This window comes from Eurosta solidaginis, chromosome 1, assembly GCF_040869045.1.
Source record: "Eurosta solidaginis isolate ZX-2024a chromosome 1, ASM4086904v1, whole genome shotgun sequence".
Lineage (NCBI taxonomy): Eukaryota > Metazoa > Arthropoda > Insecta > Diptera > Tephritidae > Eurosta > Eurosta solidaginis.
In genome coordinates this window covers 85,960,919-85,982,954 of record NC_090319.1, presented here as the reverse complement: position 1 = coordinate 85,982,954, position 22,036 = coordinate 85,960,919, and the positions used below count along the sequence as shown (strand labels likewise).

Below are 22,036 nucleotides of genomic sequence, written 5' to 3'. Positions count from 1 at the left end.
TTGAAAGGCATGATAGGAACTTTTTTTGTTATGGCGCAGGACAGCAAGGTTGGCAAGAACCCAGCCCAGCCGACATGACTAGCCACTGTGCACCACAATGTCATGCCGACTGCCTTCCTTGCTGCTCCCATAGTAGATGCGATTCCATAACAATGTTTACAAAAGTGCTTCGCGAAATTTTGTATGTGAATGGGCAAGGCGTAATAAACTTCTATTGCCAAGTCTGAAGTTCCTTCATATTTACAAACGCAACATCTTGGTTGATTGTGGCGATGTTATTGGAATGCATATGCTTGTGTTAAGCGCATCTTTATGTAAAATGTCATTGCGTCACGGCCTTAAAGGCCGTAAAGAACTTCAGACTCGGCAATTGAAGTTTATTTCGCGTCGCCCATTTACATAAAAAATTTCGCAAAGCACTGGTTATCCCTATACAACAAAGATATTATCCCTGTACAACAAAGATACTTGCTAACATATTTTGTGTCGTATTCATTTGTTATATTACAGTTTTTACTTGCGAAAAATTATAGAAAATTTACCAACCCGTGGGAAAAATAATTTCACTTGCAAAGTATGCCAACACACTTAGCCAAATCAAATGTCAAATTCTTCTTCTTATAATTTGCTTGGAACAAAATTGGGGAGTTGGCTACTTTTCAATATCAGATGGCGCCAGTGTCGCTCATTCTACCGTTCTCCATAAAAATACGTGCAATCTACTCATAATGCATAAGCATGTGTCATCTATATGAAGAACTGCTTATGTGTCGGGCCTATTAGGTCCAGGTTGTCTTAAGGAAGTACGGGAGAATGGGGGCATAAAAGAAGGTTGTTTTGTAAAATAGTAAAATCTTCATACATTTTTAATGCGTGGTAGAATTCAAAATGCAGCATTGTATAAACGACTTTTATGTAGTCATAAAATTTAGTTAATGTTGTTGTTGTTGTAGCGATAAGGTCGCTCCCCGAAGGCTTTGGTGAGTGTTATCATTGTGATGGTCTTTTGCCGGATACAAATCCAGTACGCTCCGGTACCATAGCAACATTATTATTATTATTTATTATTACGGCGTTTTAAGCCTAAAACGGTAATAGTCTAGTTGAGAGGTCGACTGCTAGTAGCCACGGTTATACCACACACCCGGACTTGGCATGGCGTAGCCCAGGGTTATTTTTTATAAGCGCGGCCGAAGGCCGCCAACGCAGAAAGGTGTTCTGCGCAAAAATACTATGGATCCCACCCCCGGTTTCGGAGGTACCCGCGGGTCTTTTTTCGGGTTTTCGTTAATATCTTCTGAACGAGTTAATATTTTCATTTTCCGCCTTCGGATTATTAATACTGATGTCAAGACGCGTCGTTTGACACCTCTCTCGATATTTTTGGTAGCGTATTAGCAGTCGACCCCTCAACTAGACTATTACCCAAATTATAAATACATTTTAATAATAATAGGATTTCTAGCGTTTGGGATGTCGGAATGCATGAGATTCCGATCAGCACGGGAACTGGTGGTCCCAACGGGCGGGCCTTGGAGCAATCTCATTGGGAGTTTGGAAGGACGTGTTCTCAATTTTGCCCTAATCCAAGACGTATGATTACACAGTTTTATTATTTATGCTGTCGGAATGCATTTGATTCCGGTCAACCCAAAAGCTAGCAGCTCAGCAGAATGAGCCACTCTTATCGGACGGTTGGAAAGGACGTGTTTCCAATCCTCCCTGTACCAGCTTTTATGTAAACATAATTAATTATAATATATCATTGCTGTAGGAATATACGTGATTCACATGAACACTCCAACTGTTTGTCTGGGACGATATTTTCAGGAATTCTTTCCCAATTTGATTGCGAGCGATATATGTATTTGACCTGATGCATAAGGTTCCTCTGTGTCTATTTGGATTGCCATGTACACTCAAGGATCAGTAACATAAAATACAGATACAAAACATTTTATCTTATTGGAAGGGTTTTGCAATATTCTAATATACTTTTTTTGAAGGTGTTTAAGTTTTCACAATTTTTAACATGATTAGGTAGTTCATTAAAACATTTCAGGCCTTTGTAAAATATTGTAACGAATTTACTTGCAAATCCTTTTATTTGCAACCCTCTGCTAAGTTCGAATCACTAAACTGTTGAATAAAAAACTCCAATTTGTAATAATGCAAAATGAAAGGCCATTAAAGTACTTCACAATAACACTCAAATTGTGCAACGAATAGCTTTCTTAATAATCAAACTGATTGATAGCTCAAATGAAACTTTACTAGTCAAAATAATACTGCTATTGCTCGCTAGATATCGTCTTAATTGAAACTGCTTGACAACTCAAATCAAACTGAATTACAGCGCCTCTACATCTGTCGCCTTTTATACTCTTTGATTTTAACATTCGCATCTTCTAGTCGCTTCCAGAATCTGCTAGTCCAGCAGCTCTCAAACTTCTCAGCTGTAACTACAATTGCACAATTTTATAGTTTTTCTCATTGCATACTTATAGGAGTATCTCAGATATATGCATGTGTTTGCGCATTGACTCTCGCTGCTCGTACTCGTACATGGTACATATGTGTAGACGCAATTATTTATTCGTTTATGTAGATACATAATGATTGAATTATTAATGTGAATGTTTGTAGTTTACAGTCTCTCGCGCACACATAGGCGTATAAGTAAATGCATCTGTGTGTGACATCTCTCGGCTGCATTATATATGTGTATACATGATTTGATTATTGACGTAAATATCGCTTAGCATGGCCTTAGCATCGCCTTAGTGATGGTATAGCTTAGTGATGCTAATATCCGTGACAATATATTTTGCTTGTCCATTTCTGTTTTGAGAAGAAGTAATCTAAAATTATTATTTACCCTGATTATGTAAGAATGGGTTTCATTCACATAAACAAGTTTTTCACTTAGGTAGGCTGGTAATTTACCATGCTTGATATAAAATACAAATTTCATACTATGGTAAAATATCAACAGTTTCACACTCAACCAGTTTAGTGCATCAAGCATATTCTTTATGGAAGTGTCGTACCTCCCTTTCAATATAAATCTCATAGTTTTGTTTTGCATAATTTGGAACCTGTCTACTTGTGTTTCATTGGCAATAAAGAATATTGTAGGGCAATATAAGAAGTGCGGTTCTATGATGGATCTATATACTTTCAACTTATATTTCTTACTAATAAGTTTACACGATCTCTTCCAAAATCCAATTTTTTTGCCCATTTTGGCAGCAATATAATCAATATGTTCCGTAAACCTCAGTTTATTGTCAATCAGGATCCCTAAGTACTTAAATATTTTGACATCCTCAATGCTCGTATTCATTATTTTTAGATCTAAATTAAGTGATTATTGGTCGTCCTAGATCAAACCATGAACTTAGTTTTGTTAACGTTAAGCTTGAGTTTATTAATGCAAAGCCATATATACAATGAGTCCAAACCTTCTTGCATTTTGCCCCTTCCTATTGAAATGCCCGTTTCATTTACTTCAAGTAGCGCATCATCTGCAAAAAACCTGATTTTACTATTATATTTCAGTGCTGATGATATATCGTTTATGTAAATGTTGAACAGGATTGGTGCTAATTCCGACCCTTGTGGTAAACCTATGTCCACTTGTGCCTCGGATGAGACTACTGACTCGATGGTTGTTCTTTGTTTCCGGTCTGATAAGAAACTTCTAAACCACTGCAATTCATTTTCCCTAATACCAATTTTTTGTGGTTTATCGAGCATTATATTCCTATCAATTGTTTCGAACGCTCTTTTCAGTGAAAACTGCTACTATATGTTTTAGGCTCAGCTCTTCCTTCCAGCTAGATATGACGTAATTTAACGCCGTCTCGCAAGAGTGCCCTTCTCGGAAACCGGATTGTTCCTTTATAAGGATTTTACTATTTTCTAAGTAATTAAGCAGTTGATTTATTATTACAATTTCTAGAATTTTTTCTATGTTCGGCAATGTATTTATCGGCCTTAGTTCTTCTGCCATTATTGAATCTTTTACTTTTCAAATTGGTACTGTTGTCGAAATTTGCCACATGTCTGGCACTATTCCAGTAGTCATGGATTTGTTTATAGCGGTTGCATAGAAGAAACCCATGTACGATACCGAATCTTTAATTACGCCTTCTGGGAGTAAATTTTTCCCCCCAAGTTTTATTTTTGAACCTTTTTGCTATACGTGTAACATCCTCAAGCGCAATTTCTTCGAATTTTAAACATGACCTAGCTGTAAATTGGAAGTGCTAGCCCGACCATCTCGGGAACGATTTATGTGGCCACATTAAACCTTCAGGCCATTCCCTCCCTCCCTACCCCCAAATTCCATGAGGAGCTTGGGGTCGCCAGAACCTCGTCTGTTAGTGAAACAGGATTCACCGCGGATAGGTGAGGTTGACAATTGGGTTTGGAGAAGCTATATATTGCGCTGGCAACCTGAAGGGTTGCGCTACACAGCCCCTTGAATCTGATATTTTAGTCGCCTCTTACGACAGGCATACCTACCGCGGGTATATTCTGATCCCCTAACGCTGGGGTAAAATTTAGTTAATCTTTTGCAATTCTGAAAGTTTTTACCACTATACTGTGTTTAACACAATATGTTTGAGTTGCGGTATTCCCGCATTCATAAAAGAACTTCTCTAAAATGTTTATTGATTTGTATTATATAATCGCTTTATTTTAAACAGATGCAAATCAAAAATTTCATATTTCGAGATTTTATGATGCCCCAAAAAATCCGTCTAGTAAGATTATGGTCACATATCTAGAATACTTGAAGGACCAATTGGCTGCCATAGCTATCTTTGAATCTCATTTTTATAATGAAACTGGATGATTTAAAAACGTTTGTAATTAAATATTTTGCAGACGTGACTTTCGAAAGTATGTTTGTTCACACAATCTTTCCAATATGAATCTAATACGATGCGGTACTAGCCCTGATGAGACTAGCACAACTACAGCTAAAATGGGTTATTTGACTTCCAAAGCCTTTGGGTAATATGTAATCAACCATCTAACTAACGGCATTTACAGGACAGATGCAATTTCATAAAGAAACTTTTCATGGAAGAAATACAGTTGAAGTTTTTGCAAAATCTCTGGTGAGGTTTATATGATGCTCATTTTTCCGGGACTGGACTTGAAAACAGGATCTTCGGATTGTTGGCAAGTACACTATTATCAGAAAACCTTGACCACCACTTCACCGAATACATGTAAACATATTAAAAATTAAAAGATAAGGGAAATAAACTTGCTCGTGCTGTTATGTTTCAGCGGTTGGTACGCAAGACAACGCTCGGCTATGCCGCCGAAGGTTATAAAATGAATGAGCTGAAAATAATCGCTTAAAACGCATGTTGAACGACGTTACTCATTGAAGATTCTTGTTCTCCAATCTATAAGGCCGATTCGGCATATATATGGACACGTTTCCACTATTCTACATGGTGGAATAGTAGGATTCGACATTTTGTTACGTTGTGCGGCAACATTTTTGTCAAAACAAAGCCTTGAAAGAACTGTATGACCGTCACACTATTGGATATCCATGAGAATTCACAGGTGTCCTGGGAACTATTGACAATGTAGACTATTAGGAAGAAATTTATTGTTTGAAATGTATTTTAGGTATTTTTTTAAGTAAATTAAAGTTAAATCAGTTTGCGACTGAAAGGATACAATATATCTACGGATAATTTACTCCTCGACAGCTACACCAATAGCTGAATGAATGCACTCTTCCTTATTGATAAGATGACATGTCTTGTTCACCAACGACATCAATTGATTAACGTCATTCGCCCAGTTATTCAATATATCCGAAGCGCTTTTCTTGGTGGTAAAGTAAACAATACCTACAGGACGATCAATTTTAACTCGTATGGTATCACTATTCGCCAATTTGGATAGATATTCTTCACAACGATTCGATGGTAAGTTTAGCAATTCACTCATCCGCTGAAGATGAATACGGGAGTAGTACATAGCGATAATGCGTATATTCTAGATTTATCAAAGAATATTAAAATGTAACAAATGATATAATAAGAATAATTTATAATTGCTTACATGTTCTATAAGGCGATCTTTTAATTCAGCAATGCATTTGCGGCCATGCTTTGTGCTTTCCAGAAACATTTCATTTTCAGCCAATACGCTACCAAAATCAACATTGAATGTATCAAAATTAATAAGTTCTTTAGACATGAACAACCGTAATATTTCACTGTTAAAAGAGAAACATTAGTGTGTGTATGCTAAAGTACAGTTAAAATTGGCGTTTTAACCTCTTTGGCGCTGCAGGCGAAGACAACTTTTGCCTCATTTGTCTGACAAACGAGGCAAAAGACTAGTATGCCTTCAACCCCCAGAAACATGTTGTGAAGTTGTGGATTAAGAATCTAAAATCCAAAGTTTAGATACTTACCTATAAGCAGGTATTTCCTCAAGTTTCTTGTTTTTCGATAAATGGGCCATCATATCACTTTTTTCATTATCATACGGCGCCAAAACGCAGTATAGCACGGCACAAATGAGCTTTTCTTTTTTTTCCTTCTCCTGTTCGGGAGTTAACTCAACGGGTGGTAAAGCTTCTGCAGCGGCTTTACCAGCTTTTATTTCATCTTCACGTTTCTTTCTGCCTTCCTCACTTATTTTTTTCGTTTCTTCTTCAGACGATTCGGGTGCTGTCGTTACTGGCCGTGGCGGCTCAGCAATTGCCTGATAGTGTCGTGAGGTCTTTAAAAATGATCCATCTCGATCCAAACGTATCATCAAATTGTAAAACTTCAATTTTAAATCATGCTGTGCTGGATCATCAAAGAATTTAATACTTATTTTCTTGGCTATAATTTGTGTTGATACAAAGTCTTCTTTTAATAAACACAGGCGCATTTGTTCCAATATCAATTCCACTTTTTCACGCTTATCCATTGAACCATATGTCTCTACTTGCAACTCTTCCATTACAGCAGCAGCACCAGCAATATCGCCATCAGCCTCTTTGATGTCAGCTAATATTTTGGTTAAACGAGCACGATCAATTTCTACATAGATTTTGCCTTCAGTGACTGTGCGCAACGTATCAATCAATTTCAATTTTGTGGCCTTGTCTGGCGTTTTTTCAACATAAGTACAACATTCCTGAATCATTTTTGAAACAGCTTGCTTAAGCTGTGAACGCCGACGAGCCAGCAATGAAACATATTCATTTAACGCATTCCAATTTTGTGCTTCAAAGCAAATTTGACATATGGCGACGAGTACTCGTGAACAAGATACCATATCAGCACCCTTTGGGAACAGATAAAATTTGTTTGTAAATAGATATGTATATGTAACAAAACTTTTTTAGTAACTAACCAAGCGTGTCTGCTTCTCAAGTTGCAACAAAATCTCGATGGCATCGTGAAAGGCTTCCGGATTTTTTTTGGCCATGTCTTTTGCTAATGGAATTTTTTCATCGCAGGCAGGTGAATAATCTACCTCCATTTTGGTAATGCGACCCCCTTCGAACAGGTAATTATCCATTTTGAAACTTTTAGTGAACTGAAAACAGTAAAATCATGCAAGATTTCGTGTTAATATGCGGTAAAAGAAATAACAACAATAAAAACGAGCCCGCAATGAGTTGAAAGTATACTTTTTTATCGCTTACAGTTGACGTCTATGAGATATATTTATTGCAAGGTCGTTTGTACTTATAGTGTTTTCCCGCACCTGTAGTAATTTATTGAGATTTTCTTATTTAAAATTTAAGCCAAATTACAAATATTGCTACACCACCTTCGGATAATTCTGCTTACTAATCAACTATATTGGCTGTGGTTCGCTGAATAATCTTTCTGACAGTTGACAGTTCGAACATGGTCAGCAGAAATGCCTTGGATATATTTTTTAAAGCCTTCCGCGATTTACAACCAGATTGACTGAGTTTTTGTATGTGTGCGTGTCGGGTATTTGACGCTTGCCCTGCGACTATCAAATAAAAAGCCATCAATCAACATTTGCATTGAGAAACCGTAGCGTTCGGACGTGAATATGCCGTCATCGGATGATGACTTTTTTTTACTTGCAACTACAGCAGTTTTATTAAATAATAAAAAAAATTAATACAAATTTTATTAAATAATAATAAAAGCTTTACATTCCATAAAGCTGCTAAACATTGATAATTTTCAATAAATTTTAATATGAATTGCTGTTCTTCCGCGCACTTGTTCATTTTGAATGTCGACACAAACTAAATACAAAACTGCGTTTTGTCAATCACACCCCGCGACTATCAAATAAGCTAGCGTCCATAGTGTACCTATACCAAGTGTGTCCACTAAGCGATAAACGTCAAAAATACAAACAGCCTCGCTCACCTGATGGAAATCTCAGGTCTAGAGTCGCATTTTTGGTCTCAACGACAACATTTTTGACTACCAATCGTATCGACTTTTTCAATTTTTCAATCATTCGGCGCACTCGGTAATGGTATCCATTTTGAATTCGCTGTCATTCCGAATCCAGCGAGTGCCTGTCAGAATGCTTGACAGATAAGTCAACACACTTGTACTTGTACACTATGCTAGCGTCAAATGAAAAAATCAAAAATTTTTGATTTTCATCAACGTGTAGCCGACAACAAATACGTGTGTCACGAAGTCACCCGACTGCACTAACACACACAAAATTCAGTCAATCTGGTTGTAAATCGCGGAAGGCTCTTACACCGCGTAATAAAAACGCTTTTACCATTGTGAATGATGACTAAGTGTGTTATCTTATCTGTCAACTGCCTGACAGGCTGTTCAATATGGCTACTTTTCAGCGTTTTGACAGACTGTTCAATATGGCGGCGCCTATCTTCAGCGGGTGATAGAAAGAGAGACAGAATGAGACAGCGATAGTCAAATACAAATCAGGTAATCCAATCACTTTGGAATTTTGACGTTTATGCAGAAGATGTCACACTTAGTCATCATTCACAATGGCTTATACTGTTTTCACACAGAAACTTAATGATCTCATTTCACCTTCTAATGAAATCGTAAATTTTTTGCATTCACACAGAAGTAACTGCTCGATTAGTATGAAGGATGAGACAGACAATCATGGCGGAACGATACAAGGTGGGAGCATGGTGACATACCTACAAACAAAAAAAATTCCATGTAACTATCTAAAAATTATTATCCCTAAAAAGACGTAACGTTTAAAATTGAAAAAGTAACAGGCGTCGGACCTTTATGCCAGGAATTGCCCGGTGAATCCAGTACTCAAAGAACAGTACCCAAACTTGCGGAAGAGGAACGCACACTCCTCAGGAAAACACGAGTCAGTCTAGCTCAACTTCGATCTGGATACTGTAACAGGTTGAACCTTACCTATCCAGAATCAACCCCGACATACAAAATGTGTGCCCTGCTTGTAATGTGTCCCCACATGACACCAACCATCTCTTTAATTGTAATGTGGAACCACCGCCTGTAACACCCCTTTCATTATGGTCCACCCCTGTCGAAACAGCAAGTTTCCTTGTTAGAGGACATTGATGGCAATTTGTGATCGATCACACCTATTGGACGGGGCGAAGCACTGCTACAACACTAACAACAAACCACCACCAAAAAACTTCGGACCTCTGTGCCAGAAATTATCCGGGCAACCCCGTTCCTATAGTCATATACCCTAAACTCACTAGAGGAAAGCAATGTTCCCAGGGAGGCGTAGGTCACTCTAGCCCAACTTCGATTTGAATACTGTAACAGGATTTTGATGACTTGTGAGTATTTCCGCCTCTTGGATGGGGCAAATCACTGCTACAACAACATCAACAACAACGGCCTCTCGGCTCTTATCTGTTTGCGCGCATTGTTATGGATACGCATCTTTGGTCGAAGCAGTAAGGAAGGCGGTCGGCATGATGTGGTGGTGCACAGTGGCTAGTCATTGTCGGCTGGGGCGGGTCTTTGCCAACCTTACTGTTCCTGCGCCATAAACAGAAAAAAAGTCATATGCCTATCAAACTAGCAGCTGTCAAATTCAAAAAAAAAACGACAGAAGCGCAGAGACCGACTCAAAACGCTTATAAGTTCAAACTAAAACAACATCCGGCCGAACCGGATGTCACGGACAGACCGTTAACATTCAAAATTTAAATTCAAAAAAAAATATCTAACGCAGCAAAAAAAAATTACCGAACCGGACATAACCGGTTACTAACTCTAAAATCAAAATTCAAAAAAAAAACTGCTGAAAAATAAAATTGCAAAAAAACAGCTGAAAATTAAAATGAAAAAGAAAAGGGCCGAATATATATAGGGGGCGCCGCGGGTGGTGTTGCGACGCCCGGTGCTTTGTCCCACCCTCAAAATCCATGGCCACCGACGCACCTAGATTTTCGGTGGCCCCTTACCTGTATGCCTACATGCCTTCTAAGTCAATTCGAATGCCACCATTCCCATTATACTTACAACTTTATTTATAATTCATCATAAAAAAACTGAAATATAATTAAGTATGTCTATGTGTTTTAATCTTCGCAAGCTTCCAGCTCATAAGGCAATACAATCTGTTTTTTTATTTACTTTCGTGAAGTCTAAGTTAGAATTTTGGTTGGCTTACATAACTATTTTATAAATTCATAAACGTATATAGGTTGGCACAGGGCATTTTTTAAGTAATACGAACGTGGCCAAATGGCCACGTAGTAGTCCGCCGTGGCCACGTAGTAATCATAATCTGGCCACAACTAAATTTCGAAAATGCGTGAACAACACCTAACTGAAATAATGTCAGAAATTTTCTGAACATACATGATTTCCCCAAAATGTCAAAAAATATATAACTTGCTAATTCTAATGAAGTTTTTGGTGCTAATCGAAGAAATTAATCAACGAATGAATGATAGTTAGAGATGGGAAAGGGGTAAATACCCAAATGGTAAATACACGGTAAATTGGTTATACATGGTAAAAATGGGTAAAGTCCCAAATATTTACCCAAAATAAATACCCACGACGGTCACCGTGGTGTGATGGTAGCGTGCTGCGCCTACCACACCGGATGCCCTGGGTTCAAACCTCGGGCAAAGCAACATCAAACATTTTAGAAATAAGGTTTTTCAATTAGAAGAAAATTTCTCTAAGCGGGGTCGCCCCTCGGCAGTGTTTGCAAAGCGCTCCGGGTGTATTTCTGCCATGAAAAGCTCTCAGTGAAAACTCATCTGCCTTGCAGATGCCGTTCGGAGTCGGCATAAAATCATGTAGGTCCCGTCCGGCCAATTTGTAGGGAAAATCAAGAGGAGCACGACGCAAATTGGAAGAGAAGCTGGGCCTTAGATCTCTTCGGAGGTTATCGCGCCTTACATTTATTTATTTATTTTTAAGGGTAAAAATAATCTTTTGGAAAATATGGGAAACCAACACACAAATTCTTTCCAAAATGTATCCAATTTGTCCTATATTGGTGGGTAGTTATCCATTATGCTATCGGTTGAATTAGTTTTAATCTGTAATTCAGCGTTTTTCAAAAATATTTAGCCAATAATGCATGCCGTTGCAAATATTTAAGTTTACCCAGTAAACATTTTGAGTCGAAAAAGAGTCGGAAAAATATCTAAATTGGAGCCTTTACAGCCAGTATGTGCTCAATTGGAGGCCGAAACCAATGTATTTCCTTCTTGCAATGGTCGTCCTATATGAGCCTATTAACGTAAATCATTTGAGCCTAAAAAAGATGCTTATACAATAGGGCGGGTCGATTTAAAAATCGCTCATTGCTCTGTGAAAATCGTATTCTAGGGATCAAAATAAGGAACTTTGACGAAGGAACCATACCTCTAAAACGAATTCTGATGTCCCCCCTTTGGGTCGAACTTTTGGGTAGGGGAAATTTTAATTCTACCTGCTGTGTCTTGTGGTGGCTTAAAAAAAACAACACAAGTAATTTTACGATCTGCAATTGTGTCACAGTGATACCTTCATTTTTTAAAACGGTTGAATAAAAAACCCACACAACTATGTTTACGACATGCAAATGCATCACAGTGATGCCTTGCTTTTAAAAGGGGGTTGTAAAAACGCTAATTTCTAATAATTTTTTTAATTTCTTTTCTATTACTAAGTTAAATTCATTTTTTCATTTACATATGTTCTGACTAAATAAATTTCTAAAGAGAAAAATAAACTCCAAAAAGAAAAAAACATAGGCATTTCAAAGTGGGATTTTTCAAAATTTGCAAGTTCGACCCAAAGGGGGGGACATCAGAATTCGTTTTAGAGGTATGGTTCCTTCGGAAAAGTTTCTTATTTTGATCCCTAGAATATGATTTTCACAGATCAATGGGCGATTTTTTTGCCTCCCCATAAATCGACCCGGCCTATTATACAATAAAAGAATAGGAAGGGTAAAAATAATGTACAAATGTAATTCATTTTGTATTAAAATGAACAGTGATCGTAACAAAGTTTCAAAATTTGTTCCAAACTCGCTGTGACGAACATAAATAGTTGATAAATGATAATTTTTGCATGCAAGATTAGGAGCTTTTAGGCCGTTAAATAAAAGGCAAAAATTAAATTTTCTTTTACCCTCCTACGCGTTTCGACGCTTTTCTGATTCCTATATTGCCCACTTATTTTGGATTCGTTTCGGATTCTTAAATTATGAGCGCCGTGAGCCTGTTTGTTTGGGTAAATATGTGTCCCTTATAAATATTCTCTTACAGTTCTGGAGTTTAATATGGTTCAAAAGCTTCAAAAATGCTATCACCTTAGAGTCTTTTATGACTCCGATTTGATGAAATTATAAACAAACGAAAAATATTAGAATTAGTAAACTAGGCAGCTCCGGAAAAAAACTCTGAAATTTTTCTGCGACAATTTATTCTAAATAAATAATTAACTCAACTAATATTTATTTCATTTCTATCTTATCCTCATGTGAGTTTTATCACATTCTCCCCTATGTTTTCCGCTTCGGATAAATGTCAAAAATTCTTCCTAAAAGCCCTGAAGTAGTGTCATTAAAAGGCTCAAAATTAGCAGTATATGACGCCAATAAGGCTCATATATCATATCGGAAGAAGGTCTGTATAAGACTTATGTTAGAGGCAAAATTTAAGCATATAGCATTCGCTTCAGGTTCCTAAATGAGTTCATAACGAGTGCAAACGATCCAAAGTTTGGACTCCTTTCAGACTAATTGTTGACTCCGAGTGTTTGCTGGGTTGTTTGTTTAAAATAAAAATTTTTTTAATTTCAAATGGTGTATAAATTTAATTGCTGAATTGTAATTCCAAGCAGCCTCGATTCAAACGATTTTTAAATACCCAAAAAAAGATACAAAAAAGGAATATTCCGGGTATTTTCCCGGTATTTACCCATAAAAATGGTAAATACCCGGTAGAATCCCAACTCTAATGATAGTTCATCAAATATACTATCAATGAGGATTTATATGAAAAAGAACATAGGTACTCACGACTTCCGTGACATATAAATTCTACAAATTCTGCACGTGCTCGAGGGTTTTTTGTCAGCATATAATAAAAAAATTTTGGCCAAGTATGTAATAAGTTGGATATGAAAAATAACTATTCCTGGGATTACTTGTTTTATTGCAAATGTTTTGGTATGAGTGAGTCACAACCACGGTTGCCACAGCATGTTTTTTTTTGACCAAAAATGGCAATATTCAAAAGCTGACCGGTATGGTCAGTCATGTCGAGGAGATATTTTTCTTTTGGCCACCTAGTGAAAAATCCTTAAAAAATGCCCTGGGTTGGCACCTATCGCTATAATAGATTTATTATAATAATGTGTTTGGTATCTTTCTTTCTAAATACCCTCTTTAAATGCTATTCTGTTTTGCGTACATAAATTCTGTTATCTGTCTAATAGCAAGTTTTTGTTAAGTTAACTTACTATTGATGTGTTTATGTACATAGAGCAGCCTATTTAACTTATTGGGTAGGTAGGGATTAGTAAGATTTTTGAATCTGCACATCCGTGAATTTCTTTACATATGAATGGATTTCCTTATCTCTACCAACAAGGTACCCAACAAAAAAATATCTAGTTCATGAACTACGGTACATGCATGTCTGTAGGTAGGTATGTTAGAAGTGAAGGAATCAAAATATATGCAGAAAAAAGAAATGGATATTCACTGGTAGGAGTGATTATCCATACCAAAAAAATATATATGTATATATATATATATCTTTATTCGTTTGGGTGAAACGTGCTTGAATCAAGGTAATATTCATTTTTGTATTAAATTCAAGAATGATTGCGCGAGTAGTTAGGGTATTTATACAATTTAAATGTATGCATATATGCATGTGTACTAAAAACTAGAAAATTGTTGTACATATAAGATCTCATGAAATCAAATGATATACTAGACAAATGCTAAATACAATATTGGATAAGTTTTGATCTAGTGCTAAGTAGGGATGGTTGCATTAGTATAACAAATAAGTCACTAATTCACAAGTGAAACCGAAACAATATTGCGACTTAGTTTTTCTGTAACTTACAAAATTTATGATCAAATTTTCCAAATGGCATTGAATGCCTATGCGTGTATATGTATCCTATCTTAAATGAGTCTTACTGAATGCTATGTTATTTCAATTGTAGGCAGTAAAAGTTAATAAATACGTGTATAACATTTAGGTATGTGTTCGTGTTAATTATAAAATACTTTGATTGTCCAGAATAAAAAAAAAAAGTTGCAGGGAAAATGTTTCAACATTGGCATAATTGGTGCTTGCAAAGGGTTGCACGTACGTACATACAAATAAACCATAATAGCATACGTTTAAAGGCTGATCGCATTACTATATAATTTGGTTGGATTTATACATTGAAAATATATTACGATTTAGCGAAGTTTGTCGCCTTGACATGACAGTCTATTTTCTGGCAGATAATTCCAATGGTCTCTTTTAAATTGGCTTATACTAGTACAAAAGCATAGTAGTATATAGTTATGATAGGTACATCTGGGAGTAAAAAAAAGTAGCAAATTGATTTGCAAGTTGCAGCAATTAATCTTCTATTTCCATCTCCCTCAATTGTAAAACCGGATTTACTGATTTAAACAACAACGACTGTCAACCAATTTCGAAACCGTTTTGGAGAGCGATGTAGCCTAATTTAAGACGAGTTCCAGGTTATATATATAATTTTGTTCCATACAACAATGAGAATTTTGCTTTGGAAATGATAAAAATTGCGTATCATTTTTGCTGCAATTTTATTGCTCGCAGGTGTATGTACGACATCCTACATTATACAAGCCTTTACACATTAAAATCTAATCCACTGTTCAAAACAATTTAACTAACGTTTTAACGCGGTAAAATATGTCGGATACGAAATCAAAACATTTACAAGTGAATTATCAAAATTTTGTACATAGGTTTGGCTGCTTTAGCTATATGACCATTTCATATAGGGTGGTGCGTATGCTTTGGTTATTCCTCATCAACCTGGTGCCGGTGGCGAACCTTCTCTTGTTTTGTTAAAAAAAAACTTGTAGAGCTAATTATAAGTTCACTCGCGCGCAGGCAAAATATAAAGGAACGGACTCACCCAGTATGTGGTTCAGGTTCTGGTCCGAGGTGATGGAGCTAACCTGGTGGCAATGAAATTCTGTGTAGACCTTTACTATCTGGATGACTTGGTGCTAATTCTGCCGTTCGTTGTATTACGCTTCAGCGTGCTGCTGGCCCTGGAGGCGGAATTGGTGTCGAACGTTTTTCCGGAGGTGGTATGGTACTTCGTACACGTAGAGAAAGGGGTTCATCTTCGGATTGCAATGGTTCTCGTCACCATTTAGCGCAGTGCCGTCCGAGTCGGAATCACTATAACTTTCCTCGCTAGGAGTGACTGTGAAACGCCGACTTACTGCATCACTTGACGTTTTGTATAGTTTATTACCCCCTGATTGTTGCTCTAGCAGTTGGTCTAAGGCACCGGCCTGCAATTCCTCGTTGCAGTCTTTTGGTTCTTCCCCAATGCCGCTTGAATACTTGCACAGCCGGATAGGGTGTTTGGCGATCAGCTAAATATACGTGGGGATGTGCAGTTGAGGCAGCAATGGTGCTGATAAGGCAGTTGGCGCCTTGCTGGTGAAGTTGTGTTCACGGATGTTATACGATCCGTTTTTCTCTTTTTCTTTTTCGGCCCGCCTCAAAATTTTGCTGCCGCCAACATCACAATTCTCCGGAAACTCATGGCTTTTTTCACTCGTGATGGCCGGTCTGTTTTTTTCTTGTCTTTTTCGATACTTTTTTCGTCACTTTCGCCACATCACTAGGTGTGTTCGCGTGAACACGCTCCCAAGTGGATCGTAGCCGTAGACCGTAGCAGCAGACCGTAACAGCATTACAAATCAATAGAAATACCCTTCCAGGCCTTGTAGTAATGCCGAGAGGCCGTCAAAAGTTTCTGTCGGAAAGGATAGCAATGGTTATGGTTGGCATACGATACACATATACATACATACCATCGATGCTCTCCAACATAAGTTCACAAAATCGATTGGCCTTAAAGCCACCAATTATTTGATGCACTCTGGCATAAAACGGCCATATTGACGGTGATCCTCCCGAAGGACCCATTTCCGCTTTTTCTTTGCTAAAACAAATTATGTTTGCTTAGTCCCACTTTTAATTTAATTGATATATAAATATGGTAATTTTATACGACAGCATGACACTGCTAATACGCGTCCAATATCAAGAGAGGTGTCCAACGACGCGTCTTGATATCAATATTAATAATTTTAACTCGCTCAAAAGATATTAACGAAAAACCGAAAAATGACCCGCGGGTCCCTCCGAAACCGGGGGTTACTTTAGCTCACAACTGCTAAAACCCAACCTAAAATATCAGGACCACGAATCCGAGAGCGGAAATTCAAAATTTTATTTCTGTCAAAAGTTATTTCCAAAAAACCGAAAAATGGCCCGGAGCGCTCCGAAACCGGGGGTGGGATCCATAGTATTTTTGCGCAGAACACCTTTCTGCATTGGCGGCCTTCGGCCGCGCTTATAAAAAATTACCCTGGGTGAGTCCAACACCGACTATATCCGCGCAAAACACTTTTACCCACAGTTTTTCTTGTGGGTACTACAAAATCATCAAAACAACAACAACCACATGAAAATTTTCAATTGTTTGCAAATATCTCCGAAAAGAAATAAAATTTGGAATTTCCGCCTTCGGATTCGTGGTCCTAGGATCAAAACGCGTCTTTTGACACCTCTCCTGATATTTTTGGATGAGTTTTAGCAGTTGTGAGCTAAAGTAAACAATTACTTTTTTTGGTAACAGTCTAGTTGAGGGGTCGACTGCTAATACGCTACCAAATACATCAGTATCAATAATCCGAAGGCGGAAAGTTAAAATATTAACTCGTTCAAAAGATATTGACGAAAAACCGAAAAAAAACCCGCGGGTACCTCCGAAACCGGGGGTGGGATCCATAGTATTTTTGCGCAGAACACCTTTCTGAGTTGGTGGCCTTCGGCCGCGCTTATAAAAAATAACCCTGGGCTATGCCATGCCAAGTCCGGGTGTGTGGTATAACCGTGGCTACTGCCACGGTGATGCACAATTTTTTTTGTGGGTACAAACACAACAACAACCACATGAAAATCGCCAACTTCAACGGCAAATATCTCCAGACATAGATAAAATTTTTCTTTTCCGCCATCGGATTATTGTTCTCGAGATTAATACGCATCTTTTGACACCATTCTCGATATTTTTGGTAGCGTATCAACTAGACTATTACCCATTTTTTTTTGCCAGAACACCTTTTTGCATTGGCGGCCTTCGGCCGCGCTTATAAAAAATTACCCTGGGTGGGTCCAACACCGGTTTGGAAACCAAAACTATATCCGCGCAAAACACTTATGTTCACAATTTTTTGTAGGTACGACAACATTACAACACCCACATGAAAATCGCCAACTTCAACTGAAAATATCTCCGGACAGATATAAAATTTTTATTTTCTGGTTTCGGATTATTGTTGTCGAGATTATTACGCGTCTTTTGACACCTTTGATATTTTTGGACGCGTATTAGCAGTGTCATGCTGTCGTATAGAATTACCATAAATATTTTCTTACCGGTATCGCTGGGTAAAATTTGCGATCTTGACTTGAATATCTCGAGCGGTGTAATTGTAGCCTAACTTTGCCAACTCGTTGCCATCTCTTTATATATATGGCCATTCTTTCGCGAAGATCGAAGATCAGCAGCACGCCCTTCCCACAAATCCAGGATAGCCACTTCGCCTTCTCCAGCCCAAAACGTCCGTTTTCTTTTAGGTTTTAGTGCTAAAGGAACAAAATTCATTTAATTTTTAATGTCCACGTGTGTATATATTTATTTACTCACTATCACTATTATTTTGCATTATGAAAACAACAAATTCTGGTTTTTAAATTCAATTAAATTTTTTTAGCGCATATAATGACATTGCTAACTGACAGACAATGACATTTACTGTGACAAATGACATTTTTAAGCACTGAACACACCAAAAACTAAGAAGCGGAACGCGGCCAACAGAGCTGCATTGTGCTTTTGACTTCTATTAGCTACTAATGAAATAATTATAGCGACTTCGTTTTCTGACGTCGTCGCGTCAAGTTCGGTTTTCCCCACAACTCAACCGCGTGTTATCAAGGGGCTTTACTCACGCGGTTTTGAGAATAAAATGGCGGATAGTGCGGGAGTCGATATGACAAAAATTAATTAAAAATACTTACGAATTGTGCTGTAAAAATATGCAAATTGTGCAAAAAATGACAATCATTTGCTATCGGGCAAAAAACGTTAAAATAAAACATGCACTTTGTGCAAAAACATACGTATATTTGCTATCGTGCAAAATCAAATTTAACATTGAAGACACTTGGCAACAGGCCACTGAAAATTAATGTTCATATACATACATACTAATGGAAATAAAATTCTCGAAAATAAACGGGACAATTTAACGGAGTGTATATAATTGATGCTGAAAAAGCATGCTTGTTTAACATATATACTATGCAGTGTCGTTGCATACATCTAACTGCAAATTTTATTGCAAAAGAACTAATAACGGGATTGAAAATATCCGTATTATATACTAATGAACAGTCATGTACACATAACCAGAATAAATATAAAATATAACACCTGAAAAGACGAAAGTACTTTTACAAAAATGAAATAAACGAAAAATAATTACCACAATTGAATGGACTAGAGAATCTGTACATATTACGTTAAAACTCACCGGATTATACAAATTACTAGATTCGAATCATACAACCATAAATCTTGGGCAAAAGTTGAAAATTTATATAATGCGTCCTGAACTTCTTCACATGAGCTCCAAATATTTAAAACAATAAATATAAAATATAACACCTGAAAAGACGAAAATACTTTTACAAAAATGAATTAAACGAAAAATAATTACCACAATTGAATGGACTAGAGCATCTGTACATATTATATTAAAACTCACTGGATTATACAAATAACTGGATTCGAATCATACAACCATAAAGTGATATTGGAGATTGGAAAATAGAAAAAAAAAAAAAATTATGATACATACATACATAAAAATATAATTCATGGTGAATTGCAAATTTTGAAAAAGCACATGGCAACAAGCCATATATTTAGCAATTACAAGGAGAAAATTTGTGCTACTGGTTTTTACTTTGCGACATATGTTAGCTGCTTATGCACGTCTAAATGTTGCAAGTATATTACCCTTATACGTTTGTTAACCTAGCGATATAAGAGGCAATTTAAAAGTCCTCTTGCCATTTATTGGAATTGGAACATTCAATTCCTAAAACGGGGGAAAAAAAATAATTATAGATTCGAATTTTGTAGGGAAGATTGAGCTCAATAAGCGTCTTAATGTAGAAAATTGCCTTTATTATTCAATAAGCCGTCTGTGTGAAAATAGTATTACACTTGTTACGAAAATTCTTTTAACAAGTAAAGGTTCGAGTGTAACCGAACATTATATACTCAGCGTGAGCTTAAATTGTACATTACATTTCAGATAAATTACTTTTCTACATAACACGTGGCACCGCCCGTTTAAAAAAATGTCTCGCCATTTCCTCTTACAATAAAGATTGATAAGTGAAATATCATTGATTCAAAACAATTTTTTGTTAAGTTATAGCTTATTATTGTAGTCTACGACCCTTTTAACCTTGTTTTATATCTTAGCTGCCGTGGTCTTTAACCGATCTCGTCCATTTTTACTAGAAATATTTCCTGTTATAGGGAAAATTTGTGTACCTAATATTATTACGATCCGTTAATTTTTCTTCGAGTTATGGCTCCCGAAACACAGAAAATTGATCTGTCATAAAAGGAGCGGTGCCACGCCCATTTTTTTTAATTTGAAGTTTTTCCTTTTTATTGTTATAAATCCACTTGGGAAAGGAAATACCATATAAATCTCTTTTTTTGCAAAGGTATAGCTTATTTTATTCTTCCACAACCCTCTTAAAAATCTTTTATATAAAAGTGGGCGTGGTCCTTAACCGATTTCGTTAATTTTTCTTCAAAGCATTCCTTATAGTAAAGGAATTTGTTACGACAGGTTTAACGATTTTTGACTTATGATTAATAATATTTGTAAAATTGATTTTATCACAAGTCGCCACATTTTTAAAAATTGTCCAAATTTTTATCAAGAGTCTCAATATCAGTCCACATGTCAAATTTCAACATTCTAGGTGTATTATTTACTAAATTATCAGGTTTTTTGTGTTTTCCAAAATTTTATATATATATATATGGTTATTATCCGATTTCGCTCATTTTCAATACTAATCTGTTCTGGGTCCAGTAGCGGTATTCACTAACTTTTAACGTATCTACATACGAGATTTTTAACATAAACACTTTCCTTTGTTATATCATACATGCGATTCACTAACTTAGCTTTAACAACACTTGTTAACTATCATTTCGATGTGGCAATGCTGGTAGTGAAATGTCAAAATTTACGAAAAGTTCAAAGAGGAATCGAAAAAAACAATCAATTTCTTGTACGCGCCAATAATTTTATGCAGCTATTTTAGCAAAGGGAAGTATTTTTGATATATATATTATATTTAGATCAATTACTGCTTTTATTTCTCAACTCGAAAGCCATATTTTTTTAAATAAAATATAATTTTGCACAAACCAAACGAAAGTAAACAATGTTTTAACAGCTTACACAAAATCTGCATTAAAATAACACATGTCAAATCGACTACGTTAAATTATCGGATTTGGAGTTGGCAAAAACTTAGTGAATCGAAAAAGTGTTAAAATTTATGTTAAGCTAATTTAACATCTCCAAATATAGTTAAAACAGTTAGTGAATAGCGCTACAGATAAGCTAGTGTACCAAATTTGGTGAAGATATCTCAATATTTACTCAAGTTATCGTGCTAACGGACAGACGGACGGACGAACGTGGCTCAATCAAATTTTTTTTCGATACTGATGATTTTGATATATGGAAGTCTATATCTATCTCGATTCCTTTATACCTGTACAACGGTTGTTATACAATCAAAGTTAATATACTCTGAGTATAAAAATAAATTAAAAGTTTGAAATGTCGAAAATAATTATTTTTCCTTCAAATTAAAAAAAAAATAATAATACATAAAACAAAATTTCTACAACCAAAATTACGGTAATATGCTGAAATGCAGCAACAAAGTGGAAGGATATAAATAAGAGCCACCGACACGTTACTTTTAGCGGGAAGCCCACTCGAAACCATAAAACGCATGCCTTATAGTTTATCGAGGGAGTTGTGATTAATTCCCTCCTTTATATTTATGGGCGCATAATCATAGTCAAATAAAATAGATTTTAAATTTATTTGCAGCTTTTTGACATAATTTTCTATGAGCTATCTGTCAAAATAGCTCAAATTAAATTTAACACCTATTTTATTT

The 22,036-nt window shown here is 36.4% G+C and overlaps 1 protein-coding gene across 4 annotated transcripts; it reads right to left on the bottom strand.

Annotated features, from left to right (window-relative positions):
- Positions 1-5,626: 5,626 nt before the first annotated feature.
- On the bottom strand, positions 5,627-7,892 carry Rpn5 (regulatory particle non-ATPase 5). Of its 4 annotated transcripts, XM_067758976.1 has the most exons (6): positions 7,819-7,856; positions 7,691-7,752; positions 7,396-7,581; positions 6,461-7,326; positions 6,103-6,259; positions 5,627-6,036 (listed from the first exon to the last, which is right to left on the bottom strand). In XM_067758976.1, exons 3-6 carry the CDS (start codon positions 7,561-7,563, stop codon positions 5,731-5,733), a joined length of 1,497 nt encoding a protein of 498 aa, XP_067615077.1. In that variant the 5' UTR covers positions 7,564-7,581; positions 7,691-7,752; positions 7,819-7,856; the 3' UTR covers positions 5,627-5,730. The 4 variants fall into 4 exon arrangements, with proteins under 4 accessions (XP_067615077.1, XP_067615076.1, XP_067615079.1 ...); XM_067758975.1 differs by lacking the exon at positions 7,691-7,752 and having other exon boundaries at positions 7,753-7,892; XM_067758978.1 differs by having other exon boundaries at positions 6,103-6,190; positions 7,691-7,848.
- Positions 7,893-22,036: the final 14,144 nt, after the last annotated feature.

Bases quoted from the DNA above. Each gene is read 5' to 3' on its own strand.
- Rpn5 (XM_067758975.1), bottom strand. From the start codon at position 7,563: ATGGATAATTACCTGTTCGAAGGGGGTCGCATTACCAAAATGGAGGTA. The intron at 6,260-6,460 runs GTAAGTATCTAA...CTCTTTTAACAG, and splicing joins GAGGAAATACCTGCTTATAG to TGAAATATTACGGTTGTTCA. The intron at 6,037-6,102 runs GTAAGCAATTAT...TGATAAATCTAG, and splicing joins AAGATCGCCTTATAGAACAT to AATATACGCATTATCGCTAT.